Raw genomic sequence first — 23,450 nt, forward strand, 5'->3', positions numbered from 1 at the left:
ACCATGCCAGAATACAGGGAGCTGTTATTATTTCTTTTAACTTAACACGCATCTTAGCATGTTTGCTTTATTTACCATACCTGTAATCATGTTTGACCTGTTGACTTTGTTTGCTTTGGTGGGGCCTGAACTCACAGCCTCCCACACCTGCTGGCTTTTTCACTCAAGGCCAGCTCCCTATCACTAAGACTCGCCTCCACTCCCCAGACCATCTTAAACTAGCACCAGGTCAAGTCGCCTACACCACTCTGTAACTGAATGAAGCACCAAGTCAAAGCTTAGTGAAAGACATCTAGTGACTACAACTTACATGGAAAAAATAAAAATACCCAAATATATAAATACATAATAAGTTTTTAAGTCATGATCCTGAAGGAAAAGAAAAATCAACCCTAAAAAAATACTCAGGAGATTTTTTTTTTTGGCCAGTCCTGGGCCTTGGACTCGGGGCCTGAGCACTGTCCCTGGCTTCTTTTTGCTCAAGGCTAGCACTCTGCCACTTGAGCCACAGCACCACTTCTGGCCGTTTTCTATATATGTGGTGCTGGGGAATCGAACCCAGGGCTTCATGGATACTAGACAAGCACTCTTGCCACTAGGCCATATTCCCAGCCCTCAGGAGATTTTTTTTAAGGTTCTATGTTATCTAACAATCAATATGCCGTGAACAAAAACCACAAGCAAACCTCTCACCTCTGCGATTTAAACTCCTTCATGATGTCAAGGAAGTCATTGTACACCTGTGGCTGACTTCCGAACTGCAGCTTCACCTGGTCGAGATAGGACAGCGCGTCCTCCACCTGAGGCGGAGCAAAGCCCCCGTTAGTCACTCAGGGACACACGTGCGGCCATGGAAGACAGACCACCTGGGCCTTCAAAACCTCAACCAAGCGGTGAATGCAATTAGCATATGTTCACAGCATTAAAAATCAGAACAGATGCCAACAACAGTCGATCTTAAAAACTAACCCATAACACCACCACCACACATTGCCTGAGATAGTTCTAGAAGGAACAACCAGTGATTAAGTCACACTAAGCCATCATCAAAGTATTCATCCCGGGAGACCCAATGCGGGCACTGGAGAGGCCTGCGGCTCTGGCTGGCGACGCTACACGCGTGGCGTGAGCAGATCATCGTGGAAGGCCCAAAGAGAAGGAGCACTCGTCACTCTCCGCGCAGGAACGGGAGCCAGCCAAGGCAGAGGAGCACAAGCCAGCCAAAGCCAAGACAGGCAAGAGCGCCACGGGCTTGGCTTGACCTAGAACACCAGGACGCGCACTTTGGCAGATAGGGGTAGCAAGAGTGAAGAGGGATGAGAAGAGCAGGACCTACATCCTGAGAGGACTTAAGATTGAGCCACAGTTCCATGTCAGGCTTTTTCTGAACAGTTTACTGGAGATAAGAGTCTCATGGGGAGGGGGGCATGAGGGACAAGGTAACAAACAGTACAAGAAATGTATCCAATGCCTAACGTATGAAACTGTAAGCTCTCTGTACATCAGTTTGATAATAAAAATTTGAAGAAAAAAAAAAAAAGAGTCTCATGGACGTTCCTGCCTGGGCTGGCTTTGAACCATAACCCTCAGATCTCAGCTCCTGAGTAGCTAGGATTACCAGTGTAAGCCACCGGCGCCCAGCTATCATATGAATGTTCATGTACTCTATTTGGCCACAGGAAAGAAAAACACTAGCCCAATCACAGGAGTAATAGCTGGGAAACTAAGGTGAGAACAGGGCCTTGACCAAAGTAACAATCTCAGATTGAAAAGCTTCCTGGAAGGAGATAAAACAGCTGGGTGCTCCCAGTTGGCTCTGACGAGGTACACGGCATCCCAGGTATTCAGAAGGCTGAGGAGGGAGGGTCACTAGGGCACGGATGTCAAGACCAGTCCAGGGAACATGGAGACTCTGCCTCAAATCTCAACATTATTGTCCAAATTCCCACGCTGGTCATAGCTAATCAGGGTATTTCAGACTCCAGAGAACAGACAGTGTCTGGGATTTGAGTTCAAGCCCAGGACTGGCAAAAACTCTGCAGCCTCGGCAACAACAAGGTGAAGGCCACGGGGCAGAGCGCTTGTTTAGGTGCGGGACGTTCAGACAGCACTTGGGGAGAGCCGCAGACTCCGGACCCATCTCCCCGCGCCTCCAGTCTGTAGAGAGAACTTGCTAGATACCTGTGCAGCTGGCAGCTCAACAAGTAACTAAGCAGCCCCAGCACGCTTCAAATCATGCTGGCCACCTACCCCCCCGACCAAGAGCACAAAACACAGAAGACAGGGAAACTGAGTCCACGCAGAAGCACTAGCACCCCGGGCGCTATCGTCCAGTCTGCGTGGAAGCAGCCTTCCACTGCCGCTGAGGACCGGGCATTCGCGCGAGTCTGCTCTTCTTCGGATCAGGCACTGGTGCTAAAATGGGAAATAAGCATTAAGTTTTCAAACGCCTGGCCATTCAACCCGAGGTTGACAGTTGCGACGACACCACTCACAGGCTGCAGCTAATTACTTCCTGCTAAAGAGAAACACCCACACACACCCCAACCCCCCAAAACAAACCCCAAAAACAACCCCCCCCAGAACGAGTACCACCTTAAGCCTCTGAAACTGCTGCTGTCCCTGCACGGGCGCCACGGGCGGGGCGGGGTGCGCGTGGCCCGGCACCCCCTGGCTTCCGTGGGGCTGCACGGCAGCGGGGTGGTGGTGGCCGCTGTGGACGGCCGCGACGGCAGGCCCGTGGCTGCCGGAGCTCTGGGGCACCGCGGAGACCTGGGGGGCAAAACAGACAAAGCTCAGGGCGGCCGCACGCGCCCCCCCCTCGCACCCACCGCCTGCGCGCGCGCCAGGACTCCCCGCTGGGAACCCAGAGCGTGGAGGGGCTGAGTGCCAGCGACACGCGGCTGCCACAGAACGAGCAAGCAGGGCTCTGCTCTCCAGAGAAGCTATTAGCTCAATAAATAACGGCCCATCTTGTGATAAAACTTTCCTTCAGTTACACACATGATGTAACTTAAACGCTAAACTACTTGTGGTGAAATCTGAGTTTTCTTTGTATGTCTTCCGCTTCATTTTCTGTGCGGTGCCGGGATGGAACCCAGGCTGCAGCCGGGCCAGGCAAGCTCTCTACTACCACAGAGCTGCGCGGCTGCCCCGCCTCCTTCAACGACAACCTGTCAGGGACCATGACTTCGGCTCACGGCTTGTGCTCTTACACTAGACCACTACTTTAATAAAATGCCAGCCCGATGCATTATACTAGACAAGTGAAATAAGGGGACTGGGGATGTGGCTCAAGTGGTAAAGTGCCAGCCTTGAGGGAAAGCAGCTCAGGGACAGTCAGTGCAGAGGCCCTGAGTTCAAGCCCAAGACTGGCAAAAAGAAAAACAAACGCAAAGGAAAAATACCTACGCCCATAACTGTCAATGTCGGATTTTACAGACATGAAGTTATGCTACTTGTTCCCACCCTAGTAGTCCAGGTCAGGAGGCAGAAGCTGAGGACCGAGGGTGAGGCCGGCCTGGCCACACAGGAAGACAGACCTCCGCCCTCATTCTCATGAGTTGCAGCTGGGAGCCGCAATGCAAGTGGCACACGATTCTTTTGTGTGAGCAAAGACTTACAGTCCATGTTAGAATGGAAATACACACTGAATAGAGTCACATAATTTACACTAGAGTGAAGAAGATACAATCACCACTATACCCAGCAGAAAACCAGAAAGGAAGCCACTGCTCAAAGTGGCAGAGTGCTAGCCTTGCTGAGCAAAAACGCACAGCAACAGTGCCCAGGACCCGAGTTCAAGTCCCATGGATACGATGGTACATATCTATAATAGCTGCTATTATGCAGGTGGAGGCAACTGATTCTCCAAGCGAACTTATTTTTCTCAATAAGTAAACATAAAAACAAAAGGGCTGTGACTCGAATGGTAAGACACCGACCTGCCTAGCAAGCACAAGGCTGAGTTCAAGGCACTCAAAAGGGTTGTGTGTATGGGGGGGGGGGGGGGAGGGCGAATATTTCCATACATGAGAGAGAGAAAATGGGAAGGGGAAAACCTAAACAAAGCATCGATAACAAACGACCAAAAGTTCACATTAGCTGCTACATCTATAAGGGAAAGAAAAGAAGGGATCTGGAAAAGAGAGAGGGAAATTCAAAGGCCAGGATTTGGTACTTTTCATCTTTTTTTTGTTTGTTTGCCAGTCCTGGGGCTAGAGTTCAGGGCCTGGGCTCTGTCCCTGAGCCTGTTTGTGCTCAAGGCTGGTAGTCTACCACTAGAGCCAGAGCGCCACTTCCAGCTTGTTCTTGTGTGTGGTGCTGAGGAACGGAACCCAGGGCTTCATGCGTGCTAGGCGAGCGCTCTGCAGCTCCGCCACACTCCCAGCCCTAGGTGCTTTCGTCTATTTACTGTATGGTGAAGAGCACACAGCACACGTGTACCGTGAATACAAACTCGGTATCGAATGCACCACTTTTAATAAACAGCGGCCGGCCACGTCTCCCGGCGCACCTGGTAGCTGGGTGTGACCGAGTACTGGATCCCTGCGGCCGACTGCATGGCCTCAGAGACCGCTTCATAGACCGGAGGGGCGGGGGCCAGCACCCGGTGCTGGTGAGGAAACGCCTCCGAGCCGCCAGGGATCCGCCGCTGCTGGGCCGCATACACCGGTGACTCCTGGTCATCCAACCGCCGCTTCATTCTGCACTCATGCTCGGGGATGCAGCGCACACCTGCAGGGACCCAAGCAGCCAGGCCGTGAGCGCCGCGGCGGGGACGGGGGCCTGGGACCCCGCCCGACCTCTGACCTGCCTGCGTGTCGCCCGGGGGACGGCGGGGGTGTGCACACACCTGCAGGGACCCAAGCAGCCAGGCCGTGAGCGCGCCTGGGACCCCCCCCCACCTCCGACCTGCTCACGTCACCCGGGGGGACGGCGGGGGTGTGCACACACCTGCAGGAACCCAAGCAGCCAGGCCGTGAGCGCGCCGCGGCGGGGACCGGGGGCCTGGGCCCCCCCGACCTCTGACCTGCCTACGTGTCGCCCCGGGGACTGCGGGGGCCCACGGGCCCAGTGGCTCCACTCAAAGGCCATCGTGCCTAGTACTGAAATGACACACTCACGCGCTGGGAAAATACCCATTCCTTTGCAACTCATTTCAAAACCTAGTATTTCGGGTGGGGTCTAATTGTTTTAAAATACAATTTCATCGTTATTATTAAGATGTGATTCAGAGGATTACCATTTCCTAAGGTAGTGAGTACATTTCTTGTAGACAATGTCAACCCTCTCCTCCCCTCCCTCCCATTTTCTCCTTCCATCCCTGCCCTCAAGTTACATAGATCATTTTTTTTTATATAGGTTCTCCCTAAGCAGCCAAGGCTGATCTTGAACTTGCAACCCTCCCGGCTTTAGCCTCTCGAGTGCTAAGATTTAGGCCTGTGAGACCACATGTCTCTGGGAGTCTATAAATTTTTAAATATTGTGACAAATGTATCACAAACAAAGGGGCAGAGCTCTTTAGCTCATACCACCTTGGCCGGGGCTATTTCCCTCCTAGCAGGACGCACAAGTCTAACAGCAGCTTGCCCCGAGTGCAGCTTAGGTGTCTTCAAAACTTGCCCATCAGTATGACTGATGTATGATGCATCATATAAGTATACTGCGCCATCATCAAGACCAAAGGTTCCAGCCATCCCAAGACAAGAAGGAACCAAGCCTCACCATGTTTCCAGTGATGACAACTCTTAAATGAGATATCACTTCTGTTTTAAGAAGATAAAGTGTTCAGTAACAGTGGGACATTTACAAGCCATCCCCTCCCTCGGCTTTAGCAAGACTCTTTCTGTAGGAAAAAGGAGAGAAGCCTTTGCCTATAGTTCTAGCCACCCCTCCTCACCCGTCCCGGGGCAGAGGGGACAGCTCTGCTCTGTTCTCACCTCAACTCTGAAACAGGACTTGGAGTTCATCCACCATGGTGGACTCAAATGCATTAGCACAACAGCTTTTCATTGTTAACCTATGTGTGTGTGCGTGCGTGCGTGCGTGCGTACTCGTCCTGGGCACTGTCCCTGAGCCCTTTCACTGACGTGAGTGCTCTACCACTTCCGGCCTGTTTGGAGGTAAGAGTATCACCAACTTTCCTGCCCAGGCTGGTTTCAATCCTCAGATCTCAGCCTCCTGAGTAGCCAAGATTACAGGTGAGACCCATTGGTGTCCAGCCAATATATGAAGATACACATATGTATTTATATTTTATAAAACCAAGCCCACAAATATGCTGCAGTCGGCAAAGGACTGATGTTCAAGTTTGTGTGTGCTAATATGTTGTGGAACTCAGTTAACTAGAGTTGAAAACTACTAGAGAGTCTCTAAGGGGAAATAATTGTAAATGCCTTAACTAGTTAGGTCTCCCTAGTATGAAGTAGAATATTTAGCTTAGTATTTCAAAAAATTTCAGACATATTAAGGGATTGGAAATACACAAATGCCATTTGAAACCTGAAGCCACCTGTCAACTAGCTATGAACACTAAACCTCGGCCTATTTTGGGACGAGGAACTGGGTCTCATAAATGGATGGATTAAAAAGTCTTAAAGATTTCGCTGTGGCTTCTGTCCATGGCCTAAACTACAATTCAGCCTTGGTTTCTATTGGTTTAAAACCTAGATATTTAGAGCCGGTGGCTCACGCCAGTAACCCTAGCCAGTCAGGAGGCTAGGATCTGAGGATTGTGTTCAAAGCCAGACCGGGCAGGAAAGTCCCTGAGAATCTTATCTTCAATTAACCACCAGAAAACTGGAAGTGGCGCCGTGGCTCAAGTGGTAGAGCGCCAGCCTTGAATGAAAGAGCTCAGGGACAGTGCCTAGGCCCAGAGTTCAAGCCCAGCACCACTTCTAGTTTTCTGGTGTTTAATTAGAGATAAAAGAAGTCTCATGACTTTCCTGCCCAGGTTGGCTTTGAACCATAGTCCTCATTTCTCAGCCTCCCGAGTAGCTAGATGACGGTGTAAGCCACCACAGCCTGGCTCAGCCTTTTCATGCAAGGCCGGCGCTCTACCACTTGAGTCACAGCTTCACTTCTGGATTTTTGTTGGTTAGATGGAGATAAGAATCCATGGACTTTCCAGCCAGGCTGGATTCCATGGTCTTCAGATCCCAGCCTCTGAGTAGCTAGGATGACAGGCCGGAGCCGTGGGCTCCGGACCCACAAGTGGACTACCACACCTGGCTCTACCTTGCACTTTACACAGGAAGCTGAAACGCAAAGTTACACGAAGCAAAGTTGGGATGCAAGTCTGGAAATGTACTTACTTTGTTGAGTAACTTCAGCTCTAACCTATCACACACAGAAACTAACTCATCCTTTCTGTAGCGCCAATCTAGTAAAGGAGGAATGTTTTTGTCGGCTTTCATTCATTCAACTAAGCAAATGCTTTCAGTAAGCAGACAGGCTCTCCCTCAGAAGCTTAAAAACGAGCAGGAAAGCAAACACACGTGAAGGACACACACACACACAAACAACTAGCAAAGATGAAAAGAAAGTTGGTACTAACTAGATATTATGTTGAAAATGAACTACACAACTTGTGGGTGGTGACGGGAGGGCAAAGCGGGAGAGAATGAAGGAAGAGGCGACACTGTCCAAAAAGAAATGTCCACTATACCTGACTTATGTAACTGTAATCTCTGTGTATATCACCTTTGTAATAACAATAAACAAAGTAACTGTTAAAAAATTAAGTTATGATGGTCAGGGTGGGTAAAAACTATATGATAGAAAGTAATTGGTAGAGTCTATCTGGCCAGCAACTGACAGGTATCCTTTAAAACTTCCAATGTACACGTTTCCACTTCTAGGGTCTCTATCCTAAACGTCTACCAAGCGTGTCTCCCGCAGCAAATGTGACAGTCTAAGTGTCTGTCCATCGGTAGCTAAATGAACTCACATGTGTTATGGAAAACTACACAATTATAAAAATCAGGGTTCAGTTACAATTAAAGACATAAGAAGAGCACACGCAGTGACATCACGTGTGTGCACACAACACACTTCCGTCCCGTTCTCAAGACACACACATAGCATAGGTTCTTGGGTGAAAGTGTACCGATATCTGCAACTTACCATGAAGTAATAAAAAAACGAGTTCAGATTTATAGCTGGACAGGGGGATCTAGGAACAGACACACAATGGAGCAGGCACTATAGAAATGGTAACAGAGCGGAGGCTCACCGTCATCCTAGCTACACAGGCAACTGGAAGTGTTGCGATTCAAAGACAGCCAAGGAAAGTCTTGGCAGGTAAGTCTTTCAGACTCCATCTCCAAAATCACCAGCAAAAAGCAAAACTAGAAGGGTGGTTCCAGGGGTAGAGTGCCGGCCAACTCAGCTGTGTGAGTGAGGGCAAGGCCAAGTTCAACAGGAAAACAGTCTGACGTACGTACCAAGTCAATTCTTCGTTTACTGTGATTCCTAACTACCTCCCGAGTACTAGAAAGGATCCACTCTGCACACGGAAGTAAGCACAATGTGCAGTGCTGGGGGAGGACACCCACCACAGGGCTTCCCAGAGGCTCGAAGCCAGCCGGCCCTGCCATTTCACACCTATCCCTCCACCTGCAAGGCAGCCTCTTCCCCCCCCCCCCCATGCACTAAGACAGTGTGCTTGCCTTTCCTTATAAGAATGTGCGCTTCTTAGGGACAGAGGCTCTTCCTTCACGTGCCTAGCTTATCCCTCGGGGCTGGGAATGAGGCTTAGTGGTGGAGCGCTCGCCCAGCATGCACGAAGCCCTGGGTTCAATTCCTCAGCACCACATACACAGAAAAGGCTGGAAGTGACCCTGTGGCTCAAAAGGTAGAGTGCTAGCCTTGAGCAAAAAGAAGCCAGAGACAGTGCTCAGGCCCTGAGTTCAAGGCCCAGGACTGGCCAAAAACAAACAAACAAAAAAGTCTATCCTTCAAAGCTGCTTTTAAAAGCTCACCAATGATTCCACTCAGTAATTAAACATAGAATTATCATGGTCCAGCAACCTCATCTTTGGGGTATATGCAAAAAAGAACTAAAAGCCAAGAGTCCAACAGTATTTGTAGACACACACACACACACACACACACTCTCTCTCTCTCTCTCTCTCTCTCTCTCTCTCAAGACAGAATTATCCATAATAGCCAAAAGGTGGGGAATCCCTGTGTCCAGACATACATGCACATACGCATACGTGCGCAATGAAGCATTCCCCGTGTCCATGGACATACGTATACATACACATACATGCACAATGGAGTATTATTTTGCCTTAAAAGGGAGAGACTCCTCCCACAGAATGCAGTGCGGATAATAAACCTTAGCAACATAGGCTAAGTGAAATAAGGCAGTGACGAAGGACAGACTGGAGATCCACTTAGATGAGGGACTCTGAGTATCACAGCAGAAACACCCATAGACACAGGGTAGAATAGGGCTGGTGGAAGTCGAAGGGGATGTTTACTGATTCACAGGTGCAAGGTTGGGGAAAACAAAAAGTTCTAAAGATGGATAGTGTTAATGTGCACTTAAAAATGAACAGAATTGTAAACTGTGTCATGTGAACGTTACCACAATTAAAACATTTTAACACACACTGCGCCTTCTTTGCTGCCTATCCTTAAGCCAGAGAGCCAGACTGCCCAGGTTCAGATCCCGGCTGAGCCACACAGTATGCTTGAATGAATGTCTCAGTGCCAGTGTTTCTTCACCTTTGAGATGTGTGCTTCATTGTACTCACCACTGAGAGTTGCTGTGACAATGAAACCAGTAAGTAAATGGGCAGTGCCCAACACTAGACCTTGGACACAGGGCACAGTAAACATAAGCCCTTATTACTATTCAAGAGGGAGGAGGTTATAATTTGAAAAACTTATGTTCTGTCACCTTCAAGAACACGTAGGAAGAAAAGCTTTACAAGTTCTTGGCTGAGGGAATTGTCCAGAGGAACTGGAAAGCCTGCATTAGATTACTGGAATGTCATCTACGCAACCTTTCAATCCTAGGTACTAGAATACACGTTATTAGAGCCTGGGCCTACATGGCTCTTTAGTAAATTGTTCCTTTGCACTGAAGATGTAAACAGGAAAATAAGTTTTGCCAGGAATCTTGTCAAATTGCTTCTCACTCCTTCGTTTAAAGAAAAATGTCTCTATAGGTGAACTACCAAAACCTTCTGAATTATTTAATGTCCATGTATCTAACTGAACGCTCAACAAACCTATAGCACCCCATACTGGCACCTGGAGAGGTAAAAGTACTGGTGAAATTCTCATCAATAATGAGGGTCTTACTTGAAGGTTCTGAAAAGGCATAAAGCCACTCTCCCGTGTGGTCCAAAGCACGGCAAACAACTACGGTGGCTAAGCTGTCCTGGACCCCAACTCCATCACCGACGCGCCTTCGGTGGAGAAGGGCCCGGCCTCGCGGGGCGCCTCACCGCGGCTTCTACCGAGCAAGGGGCAAGGGTGGAACTCACCTCCGGCCCCACTAACACCGGCGCCCTCGGGGGTCCGCGCGCCAGCAACGCGGACGGTCACTCACTCGCTGGACGTTCACCTCCCCGTGGGGGGGGGGCTCGCGCGGCCGCCTCGGGAAAGCGGCGACCGCGACCCTCCCGCGCTGGCCGGGGTCCGGCCGTCCGCCCGGGCCGGGTCCCCACCTCCCCACCGCCGGCTCCTCCCGGCCCCCGGCCGCCCGCCCGGCCCGGCGCAACCCCACGGGACCCGGGGCTCCGGGAGACCGGATCTCCGCCAGCTTCCCCCCACCCGGGGCCCCCCCGGCCCGCCCGCGCCGCGTGGGGCGCCGGGACCCCGAGCCCGGCTCGGCCGCCGGCTTTCCCGAGCCCCGCCTCCGGCCGGGGAGGCTGGCGGCGCGGAGGGGCGTGGCCTCGCCGGTCCCGACCGCCATTCCGGCCCGCGGATCCCGCGAAGGCGGCGGCACGCGGCCTCCACGCCCCCCCGCCCCGGAGCCACGCGCGGGAGCGCCCGCCGGGGCCCTCGCCGCGGGCCGGCCGAGCGGGGCAGCGCGGGGCCGGCGGGGCGGCGTGGAGCCCGCGCACGGCGGGGCGGGGCGGGGCGCGGCGGCCGGGGCCCGAGGCTCCGCCCCCGGGGGGCCGGAGGGGGGTCCGCGACGCCCGGCGCTCCGGCCGCCCCGCCCCCTTCTCCACCGCCGCACGCGCGCCGGCCCCGCCCCTGGGCGGCGGGGCGAGAGCCCGCCCCTCCGCGCGCACCGGGACTACGCTCGCCTCCCCCTCCCGCACGGAAGGCGGCCCCGCTCCGCCCTCCGCGCCCCTCACACCGCCACACGCCTCCCGCCCGTCCGCTCTACGGGAAGCCGAGGAGGTCAGCCCCCCCTAAAAATACACGCCCTCGAGTCCCGCGCGACCCGCCACCCCGACCCCCGCCCGCAGCCCGGCCCGGCATGCGCTCACCGCGAAGCTCCTTCGGCCGCTCGGCACTGCGGGTCCCGTTCGGCGTGAGCCTCGCACTCGGCGGGGAGGCCCCGGAGAACGGCGCGGGGCACAGGCCCGCCGGCGAGAACTGGCAACCTCCTCTGCACTCCCCGAGCACTCGCAGGCCCCGGTGCCCACACTGGGAGGGAGGAAGGGAGGGAGGGAGGGAAACTCCGAGGGGGAAGGGGAGGGGGGAAGATGGAGAAACCGTCTCCGCCGCCTCTACTGCCGCGGCCGCTTCTCTGTTACCCGGGAAATCCCGCCCACTCCCCGGCCCGCCCCGCCGGGGGAAGGCTCGACTTCGCTCCGCCACTGGACGAGCGGCCCGTCCGTCAAACACTGGGCCAATCGCTGCGCCCCGCCCGCCGACCTCCCGCCCCTTCCCCCGGCTGAGAGGGGAGGGGGGAGCGGCTCACCTTCTCCACGCCCCTATTGGCGGGGAGCGTCCCTAACTCAACCCCGCCTATTGGAGACGGAGTGCTGAATCCCACCCCCAAGCCGCGACACCATTGGAGGAGGGAAGGAAGCTCTCCACGCCTCATTGGAGGACGCCGCAAGTCCCGCCCCACACCGCCTCAGCCACAGGCCTAACAAATGGGCTCCCGCCTCCGCCGGCCGTCGCTTTGGAAGGCTACCTCGGGCTCTTTCACGGCCCCAGGAAGGTAAGTAACCGATGTGGGGTAAGATGTCCGTGAGCGAGGCTGGCCCCGCCTCCCGCGCTGCCGGGCCCGGCCCCGCCCCCGGCCGTGCGATTGGGTCTCCCGGCGCCGGCAGGAGCCTCCATTGGACGCGGCGCCCGTCCGGGAAGGCGCCGAGTCCGCCCCGCGCGGGGAGGCTGGACCTCCGCAGTCCTTTTGTGGAATGTTTACACTAGAGACGAGCGCGGCGTTCCAAGGTCCCGGGGCCGCCGCCCGGTCCCGGGCCCCCGGCAGCGCCCCCACCCCGGACTGCCCCGCCACAGCAAGGCGCGGGGACCCCCCCCCCGTTCCCAGTGCCTTCCACGCCGCTGCAAAGCCAAGTGTTCAGAGTGGAGAGCGCGAAGCCCGGCCGGACACCTCCACCTCCGGGGGTGGCCGCGCCGTGCTAACTCTCGACCCGCCCTCGCTGAGCCGGAACGTGCAAGCCCACGGGGGCGGAGAGAGCCAGAAGGGCGGCCCCCGAAGGCCACCGCCCTGGCAAGCCTCCGGGAGGCGGGGCGGGAAGCATAGTGCATTCGCGAGGTTCCCGTGGGTCTGGGGGCGACCCCGGGCTGGGGGGGACGACCGAGAGGCAGGGGGGAAGGTCAAAGGGTGTAAAGGAACGAGGATGAACATTCCAGAGTGGGGGCGGGAGGGTGGGAAACTACGGCCGGCCGCGCGCGGAGTAGCGCCGGTCACCCAGCGGCTCGGGGAAGGCGGCTGACCGCTTGAGCTCAGAATGGAGGCCAGGAGGAGCCAGTGAACGAGACCCACGAGAGGGGAAGAAAGCGAAGCGGACCGCGGCGGGCCCAAGTGTGCCAACGGCAGACCCCAGGCCCTCCGTGTGGGTAAAGATGCCCGCCACACGGGTAAAAGTCCCGGCGTTGTTTCCGCGTTGCTTTGATTAATTCACCAAGCTGGGTGTGGACCCGACGCCGGCCAGGCTGGGGGGGGGGGCACGCTTCCCGGCGCCAGGACAGGGGGCGGGACTAAGGCTTCCCGCTCTCCAGCACGGAGACGGGGCGGCCGGGAGAGCCGACTCCTAGGTCCAAGGTTGTCCCCCTTCCGCAATCCTGCGGGGCCTGGCAGGAACGAGTGCTGGCAACAGGTGGGCCGAACTCGCGGGCGACCGTGCCAAACCCTGCCCCGGGACGCAGCTCTAAAAATAAGCCGAACCCCCAAGCCACACCGCTCGGAGGTTACGAGCAGGCGGCGCCCCAGCAGAACCGTCCGCCAGCTACCTGTAGCTCCGCACCCCGGGGCTGGGCACACGCCACGGGGCCCACCCACGCCCCCCCCACGACCACCACAGGCCGCTGGACACGCGGCTGGTTCCGGATGGCTGCACCCACTACGGGGGCCACCTGCCCGGCCCGCGGGCAGGAAGGACGCGGCCGGCGCCCGGTTCCGCAGGCTAACTGACTCGAGGACCGCAGCGGGACCGGCCCAGCCTGGGATCGGGACCTGAGTGCCGGGGAGAGCCAGGGCAGGGAGCAGATCCCCAACCCGCTCGACTCCCAGCCGCCGGGCTCGCCGGGGGGGCGGCCCGACCTCCATCCCAGCCGCAAGTTTTGCCTGGCTCCCCGCCCCCTCCGCCCAGGGCGCCGAAGCCCGGACTTCCGGGCGGGAGGGCAGCTCGGCGCGGCCCGGCGGACCTCACACATGTGCGGGGCGCGCTCCCGAGCCGCGGCGGGAGGGGGCGGGGAGGGAGGACTTCCCTCGCCCGGCTCGCCCCGGACGCGGGAGGCGGGCCCTGCGCGCTCCGCCAATCAGGCGCGGGGGCGTGGCCGCACGTCTTCCCCAGGCCCCGGAATCCTCCCTCCGCCCTCGGAGGGGCAAAAAAATCCTCGCAACTTAAACTCCAGCCCGGCCTCCCGATAGGCGGAGCACTGGGGAATCCCGCCCAATCTGCAGGCGGGAAGGGGCACGGGGAGGCGCGCCCAGCCAATGGAAGACAAGAGGAGGCGGGGCCTCCGCGGAGCCCGAGGTGGGTGGAAGGGAGGAAGCGGCCCCGCCCCTCGGGTCCCCTCCAGGCCGATTGCACAAGCCCCGGCCGCGGAGATAGTAAACAGTCCGGGCCCCGAGGACGGCGGGGGCAGCCCGCGTTCCCGGGCACCGGCTCCCCGCGCTGCGCGGCGGGACCCCGGCGGCCCGGCCCGCGGCCGCCATCCCGGCACACAGGCGCGCCCCTCCCCGCCCACTAAGGCACTTCCTTTTCCCGAGCCCGGGGACGGTTTCCCAGTTTCCGACCTTCACTGCCCCCGTCCGGGGCACCCCCCCCCGCCCCCGTGGGCGTGCCCTCGCGCCCCAGCCCCCTCCGCCGCCCGAGGGCCCGCAGCGGCCCCTCGCGGGAAGAGGAAGCCCCGACAGCCGCGCGGCCCGGGAGGGGGAGCGGGCGCCGCCGCGGCCGCCGCGCGGTGGGCGGGGAAGGAGGCAGCACCATATTTGCAAAGGGATCAGCTGGGGCCGCGAGTCGGGTCGGCCGAGTTCCCGGAGGCTTTCTCCGCGGACGGCGGCGGGCTCCCCGCCCGGTCGCAGCCGGGCGGCGAATCCCGGCGCCTCGGCCACGGGCCCGGAGTTCCGGGAGCGCCGAGCGGCGCGGGGAGCGAGGCACCAGGGCGCCCGCTCCCGAGCTTCTCCCGCCTCCGGGCGCCCGCCCGCCCGCCCGGCGTTGCCCCCGCCCCCAGAGTCCTTAACAACCGCGGGCCTGGGGCGCCCGCGCCTCCTCCCCCGGGCGCCCCACGGTCCCCTCCAAGTTTGCCGGCAGACACAAAACCCTCGGGGCAGCGGCCGCCCTCGCCCGGCGCGGGGAGCGGGGAGGAGCCGGGGCTCGCGGGCTCGCGCGGAACTCCACACCTCCAACTCCGGACACCGAGGGCCGCCCGCCCGGCGCTGCCCGGGGCCCCCGGCCGAGCCCGCGCGCCGCGGCGCAGCCAGGGCCGGCTTCCAGTCCGGGTGCGGAGCCCCCCACCCCATTCTCCTCTAGACGGTATTTTTCTTGAAAAGAAAAAAAAAATAAAGCCGAAGCGGGAAAGGTCTCCAGCCGGCCCTTTCCCGAAGCTCCGCCGACACCTTCCCGAGCCCCTCCCCACGCCCCCAGCTCGGAGCCGCAGCGCGGGCGGCGCGGCGAGCGCGGGGCGACCCCCGGCCGGGCCGCCCCCCGCCCCGCGGCCCCGGCCCGGCTGCGAAACACACGCAGGCGAGCGGGCGGCGCCAAGCTCGCTCCTTCCGGGCCTGCCCCTCGCCTACCTCGGCCGCGGGACTCCGCGCCTCCCCCTAGCCGGACCTGGGGGCCCGCGGCGCCCACGCCGCTCCAGGACAGCCCAAGCGAGGGCCCCGCCAACGAGCGCCCCAAAACGCCCAGGATTGGGGGGGACCAAATTAAAAGCAGCTGTTTAACATACCTTCCGAGCCCGGCGAGGAGTCCTGAATGGGGAGGAACGCCTCCCGGCGGCCATTGGCTCTCGGCGCGTGACGTCAGCTCGGGCCCCGCCCCCGCTCGCCCCGCCCCTCCCTCCGAAAATTATAAATACGTGGGACTGGGGACGAGGGGGAGGCGCCCGCCGTCCGCGGCCCGGCCCGGCCGCCGCGTCCCCGGCCTGGTCCCCGGGAGCAGGCCTCCTCTGCCGGCCGGACCTCGCCGCGTCGCCCCGCGTCGTCGGTCGGTGAGAGGTCCGGAAATGCAGCGGTGCCGGCGGGGTCCGAGTCCCCGGCGGCCCCGGCTCCGCCCGGTGCCCGGTGCGGACGGGCCGGCCCCGCGGGAAGCAGGCAGCCGTCCGGAGGGGCCCGCACCAGGCCGGGCAGCTCAGCCCGCCGTCCTCGCCGCTCAGCAGGCTCGCCCTGGCAGGACAGTCCACGAGACCCGCACAAGAGCCGGCCGGGGAGGTGGGGCGCCGGCGGCAGGGCGTCTCTGCCTTGAGCGGGAAAAGCCAAGTGAGAAGGCGAGGCCCTGAGTTCGAGCCCCACCACTGCGAGAGAGAAGGGATGGGTGGAAGAGTGGAGGCTTGCGCGGAAGGCCCCGGGGAATAGTAGGCCCGGCAGCGGGGGTGGGGGGGGGGGCGGTGAGAAGCCCAGCGTCCTCCCAGGCAGGGGGCTCCTGCTTGGAGTAAGTGGGGGGGGGATGAGTCAGTAGCCCGGGGCCCTTTAAAAAAACAACTGGTGGGTTTGGAGGATGCAGGTGTCCGTCTTCACAGAAAGGGGAGGCTGGGGAAGGGGGTGTTTTTCTCCCCGTCGATCTGGAGATTCCCTTCCAGGCCCTGGTGGGGAAGCTCGGAGCCAGCACCTCCCGGCAGCCTCTGCCATGTGTCACGAGGTCCCAGGAACGGCGTTTGCGGGCCCCACCGGTGCTCGCAGGGCTGGGCCTGCAGCCGGCGCCTGCTGCGGGAGGAAGACCTGGCTGCGCGGGAGAAGCCCGTGTGCTCCCGGCTAGGGGACACGGGATGGGGCGCACACCGTCCCCAGTGCAGTGTGGGACTCTGTCCCAGAGACTCGCACGTGCCACGGGGACTTGACGGGCACCCGGGCGGTGGGCGGCAAGACAGATCCACCTGCGGGACAGGGACCGCCGGCGGGAAGGGAGGGATGGCATTGTCCAAGAAGCAAGGCACTCATGACCTGAATTGTGAAATGACGGTTCCTTCTGTACAAACAGCTTACTAATGATAAAAGTTACATTTTTTAAAAAGGACCCTTGACCGGGTTCACGCCCGGCACCCCGGCACCCAGGAGGCTGAGCCGGGAGGATCTCAGCCTGCGCTGCATAGCAAGCCCCGTGCTGGCAGAGGCCGCTGAGAAGCGCGTGGCAGAGCCAGGGTGGGCAGGAGACCGCGGTCACCACGCTCCATGGCCAGTGCTGTACCCTCAGGCAGATCTCTCCCTCCACCCGGCCTGCCGACCCGCCCGGTGGCGTCGTAAATTGAGGAAGAAAGTTTAGAAGTCGAGCTGTGTGCGGCGGAGGGTGCAGGCGGGCACAAGACTGGGTTTGGGAAGTCCCTTGGTGATCTCATGGGGGGGGGGGTATTCAGGAATGGCCGTGGGGAGAAGGCAGGAGGTGAGGGCCCCTGCAGTCAAGCAGTCGCCAGGGTCACAGTTCACCCTTCCTAGTATGAACACCAACTTCCTGAATCAGAACCTAGATCCCCAGTCCATCTGCCAAGAGTTCTACCCGACCAGATCCGGTGGGACAGACGTAGGGTAGAAAGGACACGAGTCTGAAATGCTGGTCCCCTACAGTTCCCGTTTAACCTTTATCTGGATACGCTAACAACCTGATTCTGGGCTGGGAAGGTGGCTTAGCTGTAGAGTGCTTGCATAGCATGCATTGCACAAAGCCCTGGGTTCGATTCCTCAGCACCACATAGAAAAAGCCAGACGTGGTGCTGTGGCTCAAGTGTTAGAGCGCCAGCCTTCAGCTGAAGAGCTCCGGGACAGCACCCAGGGAGGCCCTGAGTTCAAGCCCCAGGACTGCCCTCTCCCCCTCCAACAAAAATGCTGTCACCCAGTGAGGTTCTGAGCTGTGGTGGAGGCTATGGGATCAGGTGTGTAACTGGGACCTGGACAAGTCACTGGTGAAATTGTTCATGGAAGATATGTACCCCTAACACGCGGCAGCGCAGAGGACTGGACTCCCTGACACAGCCTCCGGAACCCATCCCCTCCCAGTCCCTCAGATGGCCACTCAGATTTCCCTCTGGATGCCCGGGGCCACCGCAGCCGTGCAGACGAAGCCCTGTGCAGGGCTCCAGTGGTCACGTGTGACCCAGTAGGTTCAGGTTCCTTCCTTATCTGTCAAATAGCAACATTGCCCACTTGAGTGAAGTGTGGCAAAAGTTAAAGGATACCAAGCAGGCCGGTCCTCGGGTCTACTTGTTCTGCCTCAAGACCGTCCATTCTTTCTGGCATTTAAGGAAGAATCGCGGGCCAAAGGACCAAACAATCCCACTGTAAGAAGAAGCTCATCTTTGTAGCACACCAGTCCACTCCGTTTGTGTGTATTTCATCATTTCTGCTCTCCAAGCAGTCTTGTGAAGGTAGAATTTTCTAGTAGGTTAGAAGACCGCTGCTAAGCTGGGAACCCATGGCACACACCTGTCATCCTAGCTACTCAGGAGGCTGAGACCTGAGGATGGGAGTTTGAGGTCAGCCCGAGCAGGGAACTGGGGATATGGCCTAGTGGTAAAAGTGCTTGTCTCGTATACATGAAGCCCTGGGTTCGATTCCCCAGCACCACATATAGAGAAAATGCCAGAAGTGGCGCTGTGGCTCAAGAGGTAGAGTGCTAGCCTTGAGCAAAAAGAAGCCAGGGACTGCTCAAGCCCTGAGTTCAAGCCCCAGGACTGGCAAAACAAAACAACAAAAAGATTGCTGCTACTTCCTGCCATGAAATGCCTTCCTCTTGCTGGGCATCAGTTCACTTCTCAGGGACCCTCCCAGCTAAGTCAGGAAAATGGATGTTCTAACCACACAAACGCTAGTTTACCTGGCTTTATGTAGAGTTACCTTTTGTATTCTAATGGCTGGTGACTTTTTGTGTGTTTTGTTTTTGCCAGTCATGGGGCTTGAACTTGGAGCCTGGGCACTGAGCTCCCTTTTGTCAAGGCTAGCATACTACCACTTGAGCCACAGCACCACTTCCAGCTTTTTCTATGTATGTGGTACTCAGGAATCGAACCCAGAGCTTCATGCATGCTAGGCAGGCACTGTACCACTAGGCCACCCTCCTGGCCGTTTTTGTTTTTAAACTAAAAATACTTGTCTCCTCACCTGTTTCCTGTACTGGGGCTTTGAACGCAATGACCTCTGGAAAATGAGAGCTGCAACTCCATCCAGCGCAGATTTTGCTGTTTTTTGTCTGTTCAGTGGTTACGGGGCTTGAACTCGGGGCCTGAGCACTGTCCCTGGCTTCTTTTTGCTCAAGGCTAGGCTCTACCACTTGAGCCACAGCGCCACTTCTGGATTTTGAGTGGTTCATTGGAAACAAGAATCTCACAGAGACTTTCTCCCCGGGGCTGGCCTTGAACCATGGTCCTCAGACCCCAGCCTCCGGAGCAGGGGATGACCTGCTTAGGATGACCATGGTGAGCCACCACCACCCAGCCTCTTTTCTTGTTTGTCAGAGGTGGGGTTTGAACTCAGGGCCTAGGTGCTGTCCCTGAACCTCGTGGTGCTCAAGGCTAGTGCTCTACCACTTAAGCTACAGCACCACTTTCAAGACCTGTCTTTTCTATGGTCCCTTATACTTGATGTCCGTCCACAGGTCTGGCTGTGATAACAACCGTGGGGCGCTAACTCCCCTCAAAGAGAATAGGGTTCCAAACGTAGCTGGAGCTTCCGCTGCCGATCATGGTTTGTGCTTGGTGAGCAGGGCCTGACAAACCCAAGACCTAGGTGAGTGTATCCTTTCTCTCCGAAGACACCCAGCCCCCCCTGCCCGCGGGCAGCAACAGGAAGGCAGAAAGGCTGATGGATCGGTCTTAGGGATCACAGAGGAGCCCTGACCTGCTTTCCCCTCAAACTGGCGACCAAACCACAGAGAACTGGAGGAAGGCAAGGAAGCAGCACCAACTCAAGAGACCAGCTAGGCACTGGTATAGGTCACACCTGTAATCTCAGCTTCTCCAGAGGCTGGGATCTGAGGATGGCAGTTCAGAGCAGCCCGGGCTGGAAAGTCCAGGAGACTTTACGTGTCCAATCAACCAACAAAAAAAAGCTGGCAGTGAAGCCAGGCACAGGTGGCTCCTGTCTATAACCCTAGCTACTGAGGAAACTGAGACCTGAGGACTGTGGTTCGAAGCCAGCCTGAGCTTGAAAGTCCCTGAGACTCTCATCTCCAGTGAACCACCACAAAACCAGAAGTGGTGCTGTGACTCAAAGTGGCAGAGTACCAGCCCTTGGTGAAAAAGTCTAGGGACAGGACCCAGGCCGAGTTCAAGCCCTAGGACTCCCTCACCCCACCCCCCAAAAGATAGCTGGAGGTGGAGGCATGGTTCAAAGAGAGCACTAGTTTCACACACAAAAGCTTAGGAACAGCGCCCAGGCCCTGAGTTCAAGCCCCACGACCAGCACAAAAGGAAAAAAGAGAGCTAGAGACTCCAACAGCCGGGACATGCAAGAGGCAGCTGCCCCACGTCGAGGGCCCGTGGGCTCCTTCCCACGTTGTGCTCGGCCCCGGGAGAGCCGGCCTCGGGTTCAGAGCACACCCGGCAGAATCAGAGCCCTTCGTTTCTGGAGGGACGTTAGGACCTGATTGGACTGAGCAGGGAAGACTCAGTACCAAGCCGGGTGCCAAGGCGCACGCCCGTCATCCCAGCTACTCAGGAGGCGGAGCTCTGAGGATCGCATTTCAAAGCCAGCCCAGGTAAGAAAGCCCAAGACCCTTCTATCTCCAGTGAACCGCTAGAAAAACCACAAGTGGCGCTGTGGCTCAAGTGGAAGAGCGCCAGCCTTGAGCAAAGGAGCTCAGGGACGGTGCCCAAGCCTTGAGTTCAAGCCCCACAACTGACAAAAAAAAAGGCGGGGGGGGGGGAGTAGAGAGAATTTCTCTTGTGTTTGATGAATCACCACAAGGCAAACACCAGCAGCAGAGGTCTGCTTCCTTTCCCTGAAACACCTCGTTTTGTTCAGGGGGTGCAAAGGAGTCCCCCAGCGTGAGACCCTTCACTTGCTTTCGCTTCCTTTAATCAGTGCATCCTAGCACAGGTGGGCTCACACTGGTGGAGATACACACCCGGGCGTGGTAGCATATACCCGTAGTCTACTTGGTTTTCTTTTGTTTTTGCCAGTCCTGGGGCTTGAACTCAGGGCCTGAGCACTGTCCCTGGCTTCTTTTGCTCAAGGCTAGCACTCTGCCACTTGAGCCACAGCACCACTTCTGGCCATTTTCTATATATGTGGTGCTGGGGACTCGAACCCAGGGCTTCATGTATGGGAGGCAAGCGCTCTTGCCACTAGGCCATGTTCCCAGCCCCCTGTAGTCTACTTGGAAGGCTAAGACCGTGGAAACTAGTAGGAGTTTAAGGCGAGGCTCAGCCACAGAGAAAGACTTCGTGTAAGAGTAATAAGTAAAGCTGCACCGTAATTAATAGCGACAGGAAAGATGGGTGCTGGTGGCTCATACCAGTCCTCCTAGCTGTAAAGCTGGGATCTGAGGACTGAAGCTTAAAGTCAGCCTGAGCAGAAAATGCGCTGGGATTCACATCTCCAAGTAACTACCCCAAAACACGAAGCGAGTGGAGGTGTGATTCACACTGTGGAACACTGGCCTTGAGGGGAAAACCACGCGAGACAGACTGGAGGGCCTGAGCCCCAGTCTCACACACACACACACACACACACACACACACACACACACACACACACACACACACACACGAGGGTAGGAAAACAACTTGAACCGTGAGGATTTGAGCAACATGAGGTGGCTTCTCTGCAGAGCTGGGGCTTTGGGACTCATCAGCGGCCCCTCTGTCCCTCCCTCCTACTGGCTAAGTCCAGAAGCTTCCAAGGAGGAACCTGCTGTGCCTTACTTTCAATTCACAGGCAGCTAAGTGCCCCCCCCCTGCCTTGGCTCTGCACCACAGCTCCCTCTGCTACTCAGGCTTTCCTGCCCAGGCTTCCAACTCAGATCCCGGCCTCCGAGCGGCTGGGGTGACCGGCGCCGGCTACGCTGGCGGGTCTTACTGTACTTTGTGGAGGCCGAGAGGCCCGCCGGGAGCCGCCATGGCCCCAGGAGCCGCGGGGCGGGAGAAGCTGCGCCAGGCCCGGCTAACACTGGATCACTAGGCCTGGACGGCAGAGACACGAAGCCGAAACCCTCGGACCCCAAGGACGAGGCGCTCAGACCCCTCAGGCGGAGAGGAGAAGGGGAGGGCGGGAGGGAGGGCGGGAGGGGGGAGGGCAGCACGCGCACCTCCACCCAGCGGGCAGAAAGCTGGACGGGCGCTGGTCCTCCAGACGAGGCGGGGCGCCTCCGCCCAGAGCTGAGGATGGAGGCCCAACTCCAGCCCGGGCAGGAAAGTCCCCGAGGCTCTGCGCTCCGACGAACCCCCAGAAAACCAGGAGCCCTGTGGCTCCGAGTGCAAGCCCTGCCACTGACCAGAGACTAACGCACGTCTCAGACCGCAAGTCCTCGGGGCTGGAGGACGCCGGCGGGGGAGCGCCTGCCTAGCAGAGCAAACGCAAGTCCCCAGGTTCAAAGCTCAGCACTGCCAAAAAATGCCTCCCGCCTCCCCACCCCACCCCCAGCAGCTCCTGGGCCCTCCCCACCTTCCCAACCCCAGACTGCTGCAGTGATGAAGCTAAAAGGGTTTGATCATGATGGTATATTTATAGGTAAATACAAAACTGCATCGCTGTAGGAGACTGAATAGGAACATTACAATTGTGTTCGGAATCTGACTCAGTCCATTGATGTTAAATACAAAAATGAAATGATTGTAAAAAATAAAAATATACACAAAAGATCTTATTACAGTATAAAAACTACGGAGGCCTGATCCGGGGCCGACCTCGTCTCGGGTAACGGGGAAGGGCGGCTTCGGAGCTTGCGGGATGGGGAAATGGTTGGGGTCGGACTGGGCGGCTGGGCGGAGGCTGGGTGGGGCGGGAGGGGAAGGAAAGGTGCGGGGCGGGGGAGGGGGGGGGGAGGGGAAGGTCCCACCCCACCAGACCAGCGCTGCGCCTCCCGCCCGCGCACAACCACCCGGTGCGAGGTGCAGGATCCCCCAGCACGGGCCCAGGGGTGCTGGCCCCAGGAGTTTCCCTCTCCCTCTCCCCGGCCGGGGCCCGAAGGCCTCCCGGGCCACCCCAGGGCCAGGGCGAGGGCAGCGGCGTCTGCGGTCACAGTGGCGGTCCGCGCCCACGGCAGCGCAGGGAAGAGAAGACCCGCTGGAGAAGGGCAACCTACGCTGCGTGAAGCCAGGGTCGCCACGCCCCACAACTCTGCCTCCCCCAGCAGAGGCGAGCGAGGGGCCACTGCTGGGGGGGGGGGGGGGAGGGGGCGTGTCCTCGTCCGCCGGCCCCCAGCTGACCACAGGGGCCACCACCCGGCCTGGCGCTGAGCGCAACACGGAGCCCAGGAACTTCTACAGAGAGCATGTGTGTGTATACGTGTTTATAGAGTACGACCATATTATCACATACAATACATATTATATACACACGTCCATAGAGACCCACACACGGAAGTGTACACACGCGCGCGCGCACACACAGGAGGGAGACGCGCACGCGCCTCTGGAGAAGCACGCGCGGCGCGCGGCCAGGCACGGGTGTGCGTCGCGTGGTGGGCGCTCTG

General features: G+C 58.3%; 1 protein-coding gene across 1 annotated transcript in view; it reads right to left on the reverse strand.

The window, feature by feature from the left end:
• Positions 1-15,460, reverse strand: part of Sin3a (SIN3 transcription regulator family member A) — a 39,372-nt gene extending 23,912 nt beyond the window's left edge. Inside the window, 4 exon segments of the mRNA XM_048369357.1 lie at positions 694-800; positions 2,596-2,772; positions 4,517-4,737; positions 15,407-15,460. Coding sequence (XP_048225314.1) covers positions 694-800; positions 2,596-2,772; positions 4,517-4,705 — 473 coding nt within the window. The 5' untranslated portion in view covers positions 4,706-4,737; positions 15,407-15,460.
• Between the last annotated feature and the right edge of the window lie 7,990 nt (positions 15,461-23,450).

This window comes from Perognathus longimembris, chromosome 20, assembly GCF_023159225.1.
Source record: "Perognathus longimembris pacificus isolate PPM17 chromosome 20, ASM2315922v1, whole genome shotgun sequence".
Lineage (NCBI taxonomy): Eukaryota > Metazoa > Chordata > Mammalia > Rodentia > Heteromyidae > Perognathus > Perognathus longimembris.